Below are 12973 nucleotides of genomic sequence, written 5' to 3'. Positions count from 1 at the left end.
TTGACCTGAAGCAGCAGAGGTTTTCTTGGATGTCCTAAAGAGGTTTGGTTTAGGATACCAGCCTTATCAGGGTTGGGGTGGGGGTTGGAGTGGGCAAAACTTTCCGGATGAGAAGGGAGGGAGGGAGGGAGGGGGGAGGGAGGAAGGAAGGAAAGAGAGGAAGGAGGGAAGAAGGAGAGAGAGAGGGAAGGAAGGAAGAGAGGAAGAGAAAGAAGGGAGGGAGGAAGGGAAGGAAGGAAGGAAGGAAGGAAGGAGAAAGGGAGGGAGGGACGGAGGAAGGAGAGAGAGAGGGAAGGAAGGGAGGAAGAGAAAGAAGGAAGGAAGGGAGGAAGGAAGGAAGGAAGGGCCTTCTCCATTGCCTTCCAACGCCCAGCAGCAGCGACTGCATCTCTCTCTTCCAGCTTCCAGCCTCCGAGGGCGGCGGGGCACTGGAAGGACCAAGCCAGGAGGCGGTGCGCACAGAAGGGTCGGGGGAGGGCCCGGGCGAGGAGGCGGGTTGGACGTGAGATTTTCAAACATCAGATCGGTGCGTTTATATATTGGGTGCCCGGAAATTTTTCCAAATAAACACAGCTTGATTCGACTTGGGTGGTCAGACTTATCAACAGACTAATGCTATAAACAAATGAAGGGGCGAAAGCGGGGGAGGGCCCCCCTCGGTTGCTCCGCGCCGAGCCACGTGGAAGGGCTGCAGTCTTCGCAGGCAAATGTTAATTAATGTGGGTGGGCTGAGGCGCGCTCCGCGGCTGTTTATCGGAGCCCATTTCTTTTCCAGCGCTAAGTCAACACAGAATCGCAAACTTACAACAAGCATTTCACGTTTCCTCCACCCCCTTCTTCTTCTTCTTCTTCCTCCTCTTTTTCTTCTTCTTTTTTTTTCCCCTCCCCGCTTTTGGGGGAAAAAAAAGCGCGCTATGAAGCTGGGGCAGAGGCAGCGCCGGCGCGAGAGAGGCGAGGACGCGCCGTCGCCAGTGTCCCCAGCGCAGGCGGCTCCGGGGAGGCCTGGGGAGGCGCCCCCTTTCCTGGGCCCTAGCTGCCGCGCACCGGAGCCAAAGCTGGAGTGACTCCGGACCTGCCATGAGCCAGCTCTACCCCAGCCAGCTCCCTGCCGCGATGGTCTACCTCTACGGGGCCGAGAGGGGAGCCCTGTCCGGGGCGCTGGGCTTCGCCCCGGCGGCGGGGGCGCTGCCCAGGCAGGACTCCCCGCAGAAGCCCCCCTACAGCTACATCGCGCTGATCGCCATGGCCATCCAGCAGGCGCCGGAGCAGAAGGTGACGCTCAACGGCATCTATCAGTTCATCATGCAGCGCTTCCCCTTCTACCACGACAACAAGCAGGGCTGGCAGAACTCCATCCGCCACAACCTCTCGCTCAACGACTGCTTCGTCAAGGTGCCCCGCGAGAAGGGCCGCCCGGGCAAGGGCAGCTACTGGACGCTGGACCCGCGCTGCAACGACATGTTCGAACACGGCAATTACCGGCGCAGGAAGAGGAAAGCCCGCGGCGGCCCGCCGGCAGCGGACGAGGCCGGGCCCGAGCAGGAGGGCGCCCCCGGGGAAGCCCCCAAGAGGCGCCTCCCGAACCCCCGCCGCCAGCAGCGCCCCCGCCTCCCCCTCCAGCCCGGCGCGGAGGAGGAGTGGCAGCCGAGCCGGGAGGAGCAGGAGGAGGAGGAGGAAGAGGAGGAGGAAGGCGGCGAGGAGCGGGACGCGCGGATGCGGCTGGCGGCCCCAGCGGCCAGGGGGCAAGCCCCCCCGGCGGGCCCCGCCGAGCGGCCCCTCCGGGGGTCCCCAGAGGGTCTCTTCCCGCCGCGCCCCGCCGCGCCCCCCGCGGAGGACCGAGCCCTCTGCCTTGGGGAGGGCGCTGCTGCGCGGTTTTGGGCGCCCGCGGCCGCCAGGTTGATCCAGAGCCCCGAGGCGGCGCCGCGGGCGGCCGCCCCCGCGGCCAGCCGGGCCGACCCGGGCGCCGCGAGGAGCTCGGGCAAGCCTCGCAACTTCAGCATCGAGAGCATCTTGGCGAGGAAGGTGCGGGCGGCGCCGGCCAAAGGCGAGCCCGGCGCGGGCGTCTCCAAACTGGGCCAGCTGGTGGGCAGCTGCGGGCCGGCCGGGAGCAGCGAAGCGCGCCCAGCTTTCCACGCCTCCCTGGGGCTGGAGTCCCACCTTCAAGGCCGGTTCTACCAGCTGGGGATCCCCTTCCTGTCCTACCTGCCGCTCCGCTTCCCGGAGACGGTCTTTCATTTCTAGAGCGCTGCAGATCGGAGCGCGGGGTCGGGCGCGCCTGGGCGCGGCACTGCAAGGCTCCCCGCCTAGTGAGGTCCGTCTTTCCGGGAGCCCGCTGGAAGGGGGGTTCCCACGTGCAAGCCCAACTCGAGTCAGCAGCCCGGCCGGCGCTCGGGCCACCTCCCAAGTTTTTCTTGATCCTCGAGACCGTCCGTTCTGCCCCGCTCTTTCGCGAGGACTCGGCTTCGGCCCGGAGGGGGCTATCAAAGGCGGCTCAATTGCTCTGCGGATCGCGCCACCAGATCCGCGGGTTGGAGCTTACTGGCTTGCCCGGCCGAGAACTTCTGGGGCTGTAAGCCCGGCCTGTGCCCACTTACCAGGAGGGGCAAGAGTGGAACTTCCTTCCGAATACAGTAAACCTGCTTGCGATCCTGGAAGTGAATCTCACGGGAAGAAACGGGGCTCCCCCCCCCCCCGAGTAAACAGAGCCTTGTAGGACGTTTGGAGTAGCTAAACTTCGCCTTTTTCACATTTCACCCTCCTATTTTTGCCCCATTCCAGTGGCCTCTGAAATTTGGAACGGGCCCGACTGGATGGTCTCTGGAATAAAAAATAGGGCTTTAATGCTTTTGCGCAGAAAGGAGGGCGGCTTGTTCTGCAACGGATAACTGTTACAGGCTTCGAAGCGGTCCTGATTTTACAGATAGTATCAATCGTGGCAAAAGGCATTTCTTTCTTCAGAAGCTCAACCTCTGGGGCTTCTGGGGGTTGACTTTTCCCACCGTTTGTTCCTGAAGCTGTTGATTTGCAATCCGGCTTCAATACTGTGCCTTTGCTTAGAGAAAAAACATCACTCCCAGTGCCTTTTTAAAAAGCTGGCCATGCTCCAGTGCCCCTTATTAGAATCATTAATTAAGCAATGGACCACACTAACAGACTCACAGTTTGGCAGGGAGCTTTACAGCAATAGCCAGCCATGCTTTCTCTCTCTCTCTCTGTCTCTCTCTCTTTTTTAAAAAAATATTTTATCTTAACCTACATAAAAAGCAATATCTTATTCTCGCTCTAAAAGGAGGCTTTTTCTGTATATGAGTTGACATATGTCTTTACCTTTTAAAAAAATAAAAAAACACCCATTTTCAGAAGGATTTGGGATGCAAGTAAAGCCTATGAGAATAAACTCTTTTGTTTACTTCGCCATCTTAGATGATTTCTTAAATCAGGAATGGGAAGAATAGAGATGAGGATCAACTGGCAAAAGAGTGATGGGGAGGGGATTCTAAAGGGCTAAATTAGGCAAGGATAATGCTGGAATAATGGTCATGTAGCTTTCTGTTGTGGGCCACACATAGGCTACAAGGAGCTAGTTGATTCTTCTCAGAATCCCGCCTTTGCAGCCACTTCAGGTTGGCAGTCTTCATGGTTTTAGATCTTGGTCACTGGCTCCAGTAGGACTGACAGCCCAGGAAAGGTGGGAAGGATTGCCGATCAGGGGACGGCTGCCCCCCATTCCAGATTAAAAGGTAAAGTCTCCTTCAAATTCGTCTTGAGCCTTGGTGACCACTTGGGTTCAGCCATTCAGTTTTCTTGGCAACAAAGTGGAAGACTTTTGCGACCAACTTTTTTCAGGAAGTTTTTCTCAACTTTCCAGGCGAATCGTGACTGTCTCCCATCTAAGACTAACCAGGTCTCAACCTGCTTCATGTTTTGTAATCAGCAGCGGTTGGCTAGGTGCTGCCATTCTAGTTTATATACACTTATAAACTTATAATATATAATAAACTTATAATATGGTCTTATTCTGTATGATCCAGCCATTGTCAGGACTTCAGTCTTGCTTCTGCTTTATTTCACTGCCCAGTTTGAAAAACACCCTGTGGATGGAGCCTTCTTGCCCAACCCATAGCAGCAGTGACAACCTGGTTTATCTTAACCATACAGCTTGGCCTTCCTACTGGAAAATTCCTGTGAATGCCTATAAACGTGTGAAAGTTTGGCTTCCCATGGAGTGTGAGAGCCTCAAACACACAACAGCTAAAAGACACCCAGAGTTCCTTCTGGCAGATGGACAGCCATATAAATTGGATGGATGGATGGATGGATGGATGGATGGATGGATGGATGGATGGATAGATAGTTAGATAGATAGATAGATAGATAGATAGATAGATAGATAGATAGATAGATAGATAGATAGATAGATAAAACCCTCCCACCTAATTTGAAGCTGGCCTCCTAACCAAAACTCAGCCCCATTCATCAACCATTTCTTTGTTTAAACTGCCCAATGTCATATACATACACCTAGGCCCCCTTTGGCTCTTAACTTTTTTTCTGTAGTTCCAGAGGCTCCCAGGTCCACCACAGTCCTGTAGCTCCTAGCTCAGAATATTGAAGTAGTCTCCTGAAAGATTGGGGAACTCCTACAATGTCAGCTTATTTAGCTTGCAACTCAGTCCAATGCTGGCCATGTTTGTCTCCAAGAAGAGAAACCTCCAGCACCTGAACACCCTTCTCCTTCTCCTTCTCCTTCTCCTTCTCCTTCTCCTTCTCCTTCTCCTTCTCCTTCTCCTTCTCCTTCTCCTTCTCCTTCTCCTTCTCCTTCTCCTTCTCCTTCTCTCCCGCCCATCCTTTCCTTCTTTCTTCCCACCCTCTCTTCTTCCCTCCCTCCCTCCCCTGACTTGCTATGGGGCCTTTCAAAGATGATATTTCCTCTCAGAGGAAGCATATTATGGTTCATCAAAAGGCAGATGGGAGACAATTGCCTGTCTAATGTGGTCCCTGATGTTAAACAAATATACTATTATATTTGAGAAAGTGGGCTTAGAGGGAGATTGGTTCTGGCCTCTCTCTCTCTCCTAGATACACTTTTTAAAAAGTTGTGTACCTATATTTTGAACTTGACACCTCACCCTTCTGGTTCTTCTTCCAAACATATTAATCCAGCTTTGGTTTGAAGAAAGCAGAAAATAACAGGAACCCAAACAGCAACCCAAGTTTGCAGGCTAAAATGAGGTTGTGCAATTCGGTGGGAACCCAGACATTGTCTTAACCTGTGGTATGAGCAAACCATCACAATGATCCCCAATCCATGTTTTATTGAATGGGGCATAACATATGATGTGAACCCAACAGTTGGATTGGCCATCTTGAATTAGAGTTCAGTGTGTGGTGTGAACCCTCCTAGTGACTCCAATCTTTCATTTCAGCAGAATAATTTACAGCAGGACGGGATGCTTTTGTTGCTGGGGTGAGTGAATAATTGGGAGTCAAGAATTGTGGATTTGCTGCAGTCATTCTGCTGATAGTTCTGACCAGCTTGCTTCAATACATTAAAAATCAAATTCAAAACCTCAAGCGTTATATTTCAGAGACCAAAGTGCAGAGGATATGGTAGTGGTGGTGGTGGTGATGATTGCAGAAAACAAGGAATGCCGGCAGAAGGCTATATATTTATTTCAGTTGCGTGTAGGTACATTTCACTCCCAGCTCTGTTGGTCATGCTGCTGAGTGTGATGGGGTTCACCAACATCTGGAGGCCCATTGCTTCATTACCTCTGATTAGCAGAGAGGGACAAGGTCCAAAAGAGCATTTTAAGGATGGAGTAAGTGTGGCTGTTTCCTCCCCAGTAACTGATCACATCTTCCTGAGCCATCCAGCCACCTCTCTGTCCTTTGGGCAGCAGGGGTACCCCAGTGATGGCTGGGTGACCTTAAAAGTTGTTATAAACAGTGTAAGAATAGGCTGGCTTTTAAGAAGTCTTCCTTTCTCAGAGGGCAGCTCTGAGAAAACGATTCCACACCAGGGATCATCGATCAGCCCTTCCAACCCTAAGATGAAGTAAAGGAGTCAGAGGTTGGGCATGTGTGCTGCCCACCCACCATGCAGGCCAAGGGGGGATCCAGCGGGGCACAACTCCATACGGAGGAGCGGCTGGATTTGCAGCGCTGGCTCACCTTTCCCCCTCCCATTCCCTCTATTTAGTCTTCCCGTCTCAGGAACAGACACCATCTGTTTCTGCCACCTTTTCCCATGCTGCAGGTGAGTAGGAACACGTTCTTCCTGGACATTTCCAGGTGGCACTGGTAGCAGAGAAACATGCCCATATGGAAGTGTTGGGTCTAATCCTATTTCTAGCAGACGGTTGATGCACGAGGGATCTTTTAGTAGAGATGGCAGACACTGAGGTGGCATTTTCACAGAGAAATGGCTGGGTGGGACATCTCTTGGGGAGCACAGCAACATTTGGAGCTGCCAAAGAGAGTTGGACACACTCTACCCAAAAAGGAGAAGAAGATATCCATCAGTTACCCCATATCTGTAAGCAGTGGAAACTTGCAGGGTGTGTGTGTGTGTTGTAAAGTTTGGTTTGGTTTCTGTGGGCACAAGGCCATTGAACGTTTATTGTTGTTGGATATTTGTTTTGGTAATATTTGTGTTTATTTACTAATGTACAGACTGAGCTGATTAGAAGCAGAGCTCGAACACTCCGTTGGATAAAGGACGGTGCTAGCACATCGGGTGCTTAGGAGACAACAAGACTGTAAGGTGCTTTTAAGGACTCAAAACGTCCATTTTTCTAATTTCTTCTCCAAGCCACTGATTGATTAGGTCCCATCAAGTGGGTGTTGACTCTTAGCAGCCACACAGATAGACCTTCTCCAGATGATCCCTTATCCAACACAGATCAACCTCCTCTTCTCCCTTTTGAAGGACTCTCTTCTGAGTGGTTCTAGTGATAGGGAGGGGCATACCTTGATATGTTCAAGAAACTCCTTAGCATCTCTCTTCCTCCTCCTCCTCCTCCTCCCCCCTCCTTCCTCCCTTCCTCCCTTCCTTCCTCCTCCCCTCCCCCTCCTTCTCCTTCTCCTTTCTTCTTCTTCTTCTTCTTCTCCTTCTCCTTCTCCTTCTCCTTCTCCTTCTCCTTCTTTCCTCTTCCTCCTCCCCTCCTCCTCCTCCTTCTTCTTCCCTCCTCCTCCTCCCTCCCTCCCTCCCTTCCTGATACTTAAGTCCCATGAAAATGTATTTAACAATATAAGGTGTCCTTAGATTTGGCAACAAGTACCATCACCAAAATTTAACTTGCTTTCTCTGTGGGAGAAAGCCACCCACCTCTTTAAAGTAAAAAATGTAACATTAACTATTCTCCTTCCTCCCGAAGTGCCCTTTGAATGATAAAAAATACAGATGAAGGAAACTGTTTTTTCCAAAGAAAAGGACGATCGTTTCTTTCTCTATGCGTGTTTTTTTCCTTCCAGTCATCCCATGCTGGATTTTTAGCAGAGAATAATTTACTATATTATCAGATCTGTGTAAACAGGCCAGGAATGAGCCACAAATCCACCCTTTCCCCTGAGAATGTACTTGATGTTAGTCAGGCAGGTCATTTGATCTTATCCTAAAGAGCAAAAGAGATAATCTGTGAGTAAGAAACGTTGCATAAAGGAAAATCATATTCCAGCCTGTTTTCCCTCCGCCTGTGGTCTGAATTGTTCCTGCTTGTCTAAGCTGTTCCCTTGTTTCAAGCTCTTCATCCAGAGATATTGCTAAATGATTTGCAATGAACCGGGCCCTTCCATGGACCTCAGGGCAAGTGGGGGTGTGGGGAGGTTGGAAGAGCGTTTGGACTGAGGTTTTGAGAATTAAAACTGGGAAGCCAAACTGGGCTGGGGAATGTGATATATAGGCATTACCAGATAAGCAGTCCAGATGGGATTTGTAGTTCTGCCAAGGCTGTCCCTAAAACTGGAGAGACATAGGTCTATACAGAACAATAACTGGCTGGAGTGAACACAAGAAAGAAAAAGGTGAAGTCTACCTGAAGTCTGGTAGCCACATCTATGCTGCTTCTTGGCAGCAATATAAACATCTTTGGGATATCCATCCATCCATCCATCCATCCATCCATCCATCCATCCATCCATCCATCCACCTATCATTTTCCCAGCATAGTCTACAGTTCTTGGATTTCTTAGTGATCTCCTGTCTAAATTCTAACTGGGTCTGACTGTGGTTAGCTTTCTGAAGATCAGTTAAGATCATCTACCTGCTGCTACCTGCTGCGACGAACACTGCAGTGTGAAAATAAATGCATCTCAAGGTCCTTGCAAGATCATAATCGATGATGCAGAGGAAGAGACTTGCATACTTGTGAACACAGGTGTCCCATTGAGATTTTGCACAGTGCTTATTTTTAGCACTCCTTAAATCAAGCTTGCTCAAAATCTGATCACCAAGTTAAACACAGGCCCGCCTTAAATATAATTTAAATATAATTTCCTACCTCTTAAGTTTTCTGCCTTTCTTGGATTTGAATACTATCTATTGTGTGATGTTCCCAGGACTCAAAATGAGGATGTATCGTATTTATATCACTGGAATATGTTTGCAAGATTGCTCATTCTTATTGTTAGTATTCTTCCTTCCTTCCTTCCTTCCTTCCTTCCTTCCTTCCTTCCTTCCTTCCTTCCTTCCTTCCTTCCTTCCTTCCTTCCTTCCTTCCTTCCTTCCTCAGGAAAAAAATTCTCTAATTTTCTCTGCAAAAATTAAATGTTGTGCTGGATAGAAAGAAATGCATTGTCTTTATTTTAATGCACAGAAAGAATTAAAAATGCATGGGCCAAATGCTACTTTAAAGTGTTTTAATCCTAGCTTTTCCATAAGAAGGACAACTAGATGCATGCCGGGATCTTTTTTAAAAATAAAATCTCAGCTGTTTCTTTGGTCTATGAATGTGCCCTACTTTGAAAAAGAGCAGCTGCACAACAGTTGAAGACAAAGACAGTTGGCAGCGGAGAAGCTTTGGCCATGGGTGACAGCAGGAGCAAAGGCGAGACGGGAGGTGACATCCTCGTTTTCAGATGTGAAATGTTGGGTGTTAATTGTGGCTGGGATATACCTGGATTAAGAGGCCACAAGCTGTGGCAACCTGTGCTCTTTCAAAGAAGGTGAACTGGTGTAGCAGAACGTTAGAGTTGGGATTAGAATGGTGGAGATCTTGGTTCAATGTCTTCATTTGGCCACGCTGTTCATTGGGTGACTTTGGTTAATCACAACCACCCTGATCATCTCCAGAACTTTTTTGAGGAGACAACTGGGTTAAGAGAGTGAGCTCAGAGTGAAATACAAGGAAGAGAGGTGGAATATAAATGTTAAGAAATGAAGAATGAGCAGGTATTTTAGTAGTTACTAGCTATTTGGACAGGAACGATCTTAAAGAATTCATACTTTTGATGATTGGGTTAGGAAGGGATTGGAGAATGAAGATTGTCCAACCCCTTCCTGGTCTTTAAAGACCATCATGGTATGGAAACAGAGTTGGGTAGATTCACACCTAGAGGCCTAGGATCTTGTTCTTGATACAAACATTTACAGATCCATCTGACTGTCAAAGCTTTGCACCAAGTTCTGTTAGAGGATCTTTTCCCCACACCACGACAAGATTAAAGTCATGTGGATTTTTCTGGCGTATACTTCTTTCTTTCCATCAGATTACAAGCCACTGAGGCAAGTGCAAGGAAGAAGGAAACATTGTGGATAACATTCAGGCAAACACATTTGACTTTTAATCCAGCTTCAATGCCCATTCAGCAAAGCATAAAGAATGTTTGTTTAAAAGATCATTGCTAAATTTAGCATGAGCTCACTCAGCCTAAATCTAAACGACATTTTTAGAGTGCACATTGCAAATCAGGAATGCATGGAGAAATAAATAAACTTTCCCACATTTCTGGAAACCAGGTCAAAAAAAATATTTTTTTTGCTTGTTTTTTCTTTTTCTTTTTTGCACAAGATACTCTTTTTAATTTTTTTTTGCATACACCAGGAAAGATGGTGGACAAACTTTGCATCAGATTGGCAGAACCAGCGTGTAATGTTTAGAAGGCTTCAGTAATTTGAAAACAGCATTTAAGTGTTCTGAACAGTAAAACACATGAAGGAATGATATGAGCTGCTAGCTGCAATTCCATGGTTAAGTAATGTATTATGCTTGCCTAATTTCTAAATCTCTCTATAATTGTTGCTCTTGATCGATATGTTTGCATTTATATAGACCAGTGTTTTTGAAACTCGCCAACTTTAAGATGTGTGGACTTCAGCTCCCAGAATTCCCCAGCCAGCATGCTGGCTGGGGAATTCTGGGAGCTGAAGTCCACACATCTTAAAGTTGGTGAGTTTCAAAAACGCTGATATAGATATTTGAATATTCCTCAACTAACTAGTAGGCATGGCACTGAAAAGTGAACCTTTATAGCTGAACCAACACATCACCTTTTGGGTTGAAAACCTGATGGGTCATCTTCCTGACCACATGCTTTTTAGAAAGAAACATATGTTGTGACCTCTTTATAATATTCAGCGGATCATTTCGATACCATTTCCACACTGTTCGTGGAAATAATACATTTTGCACATGGCCTCTGGCAATCGGGTGCTTAACCCATCATGGTTAAATCCAGATCAAACCTAGTCAGAAGCAGCAGCAAAGGTGTCTGCAGTCTGTGTGTCAAAAAAAATCAAGATGCAGCAAGAGTGATTGTGTGGTTCAAGCCCTACCCTTTTTAAGTGCATCCCATGTAAAAGCAGGGCAAGGCTTTGATTTCATGGTTGTAGCGGCCATCTTGACTTTTTTGACCCACCTCAGCAGGCACCCCTGTTTTGAATATTAGCAGGACGTGCCACCCATTGCAACATGGTAGTTTTGCTTTGAATCTGATTTTAGACTGTGGGTGGTTCAGATGAAGCAGCTGAGCAGCGAAATACCGATAAAACATCTTTCTCCATAAAAAGCAGCACTTTCTGCTTTTAAAAACTGAGGAAGGCTGAAATTTTGCATATTACCCAACACTGTGCGCAGTTCCATATTTCCTGATTCTGAATCACCCAGCTGCCTAGTTTTGTCACGTATGGGTTCCCTTCCTAATATCCAAATCTGGAAGAAGGGTGATTCCACCCCACTCCTTTTGCGAATCCAAGAAAGTAGTTTCACCCAAGTCCTTAAAAGTCCGAGCAATAAACTTTCAACAGCTCCCAACCACTCAGTGTGTGTAATCAGCAAGGCTGGACCCCCAGCATTTTTGCTGTTCCATCTGTCGGGATTAAGGGGGAAAAGACACTCCACATATTTCATGTCAGGCAGCCATAAATTTCAAAGCTGCCCCCCCCCATTCATGTCACTACAATTGCTCCAGAACATGAGCGGAGATCAAGCAGCTACTCGGGAGAAGTATTTATAGGAACTCATTCATCAATAAAAACTTCAAAAGGAAATCACTTTGCCCTTCGCAGAGAAAGCCAAAGAAAACGACCATCGAGATTTGCTTTAAAGAAACAAAATGAAAACGAGAGAGAGAGAGAGAAAGCACAAGATGTTTTGTTTTGAAAAATGCGGATTTCCATGAAGGAGGGAGGGGTGGGGGAGAGAAGGAACTGGCAACGTGAATTTAGTTAAGTAATTCCATTCCCATTGGAGGGATCAAGTAAACTGTTAAACCCTGGTGTTATTCTGGCCCCAAGTGGATCTGCCCCCATTTTAGACTTCCATGCTGGTCGTGGGGAATGTGTGGGGGCGTCAAGTGTTCCTACAATGCTGCCCTTCACTCCAAGCTTGCTTGGAAGGAAGGAAGCCCACTTGAACCCTGGAACGGAAACCTCTCCATAAGCGTGCATAAATTTTGCCTCCATGGAACCAAACCAAACCACACATTTGCATTCTAAGTCAAGCTAAGGCTCCCTCCAGTGATGTCCTGTTGAAGTCATGGACCTGTCCACCTAATCTTCTTGAGAACAATATGGAAGTGCCTTCTTCTAGAAGTTGTTTGGACTTCCCGGTCTACCCAAGACCCCTGTGGCCTCTCATGGTCTCTTTGCTTCGCTTCTGAGCCCAGATAAGCCACCACCTTATCAGACACTTCCACCCTTCTGCAAGAAGAGCTGTTTTGTCCTTTCTGTGACACACTTTGGTGCTCTTCAGCCATGCTGGGCAGCGCATTGAGCCCGCTTGGTGCATACTTTCTCAGGAAGAGGCACTTTCAAGCTCAGCGAGGCTTCCCTGGGAATCCAGACCCATTAAGCAGGCATAGAAATAAATGATTCTAACCAACGAATAAGGCAAGTAAGCAAATGCTCAAGCCTTTTTTTTTTAATATAAATTTTATTAAAAGCTTTAAAGAAAAGATTAAAAATGAACAAAAACTAATACAGAATAAAGAACACAGAGAAAGAGAAAAAGAAAAAGAAGAAAGTGCAGAAAGAAAAGATAAAAAGAAAGAGAAACTTCTGATTTCCTCTGCAGCAAAAGCAAGTATGATTATAAATTTATCTCTTACTCTATAGCACTGTTTCTCAACCTTGGCCACTTTAAGGCTGAGAACACTGCTCTATAATTACAACCCCCCCCCCAACTCCTCACTATTTTCTATTATATATTTTTTTCTAATTACCAAAACCCCAAATCATAAGTGCATTTTTTTATGTTTCATGCACAAAGTCCATAAGGGGGTTTCCAGTCAGCCATAAATGTAGATAATGTCTTTTCAAGTCAATTTAGCTATCTCTGCACATTCCACCATCTGCAAGCAAATGTTCAAGCCTTGAAGCCCTCAGTTTTAAAGCTTTTTTGCTTTTTTTTTTTTAAACTATCCCGAGGAGCAGAAACATCTATTTCAGGCAGAAGGAGGAGGAGGAAACTTTATAATTAATACTAGCTTTGTGAGGTCACGCAGATGACGTAGCATGCTCTGTTTATCTGGTCTA

General features: G+C 47.5%; 1 protein-coding gene across 1 annotated transcript; it reads left to right on the top strand.

Annotated features, from left to right (window-relative positions):
* Positions 1-305: 305 nt before the first annotated feature.
* Positions 306-8878, top strand: FOXL1 (forkhead box L1). Its single transcript, XM_007427305.4, has one exon. It carries the CDS (start codon positions 1078-1080, stop codon positions 2239-2241), a length of 1164 nt encoding a protein of 387 aa, XP_007427367.3. The 5' UTR covers positions 306-1077; the 3' UTR covers positions 2242-8878.
* Positions 8879-12973: the final 4095 nt, after the last annotated feature.

Source organism: Python bivittatus, unplaced genomic scaffold (assembly GCF_059951505.1).
Source record: "Python bivittatus isolate LINGU-HERP-01145 unplaced genomic scaffold, Pbiv_v1 ctg000190_np1212, whole genome shotgun sequence".
In the NCBI taxonomy this organism is placed as follows: domain Eukaryota; kingdom Metazoa; phylum Chordata; class Lepidosauria; order Squamata; family Pythonidae; genus Python; species Python bivittatus.
Note: the sequence above shows the minus strand (reverse complement) of the source record. Positions and strands in the feature narration are given on the sequence as shown.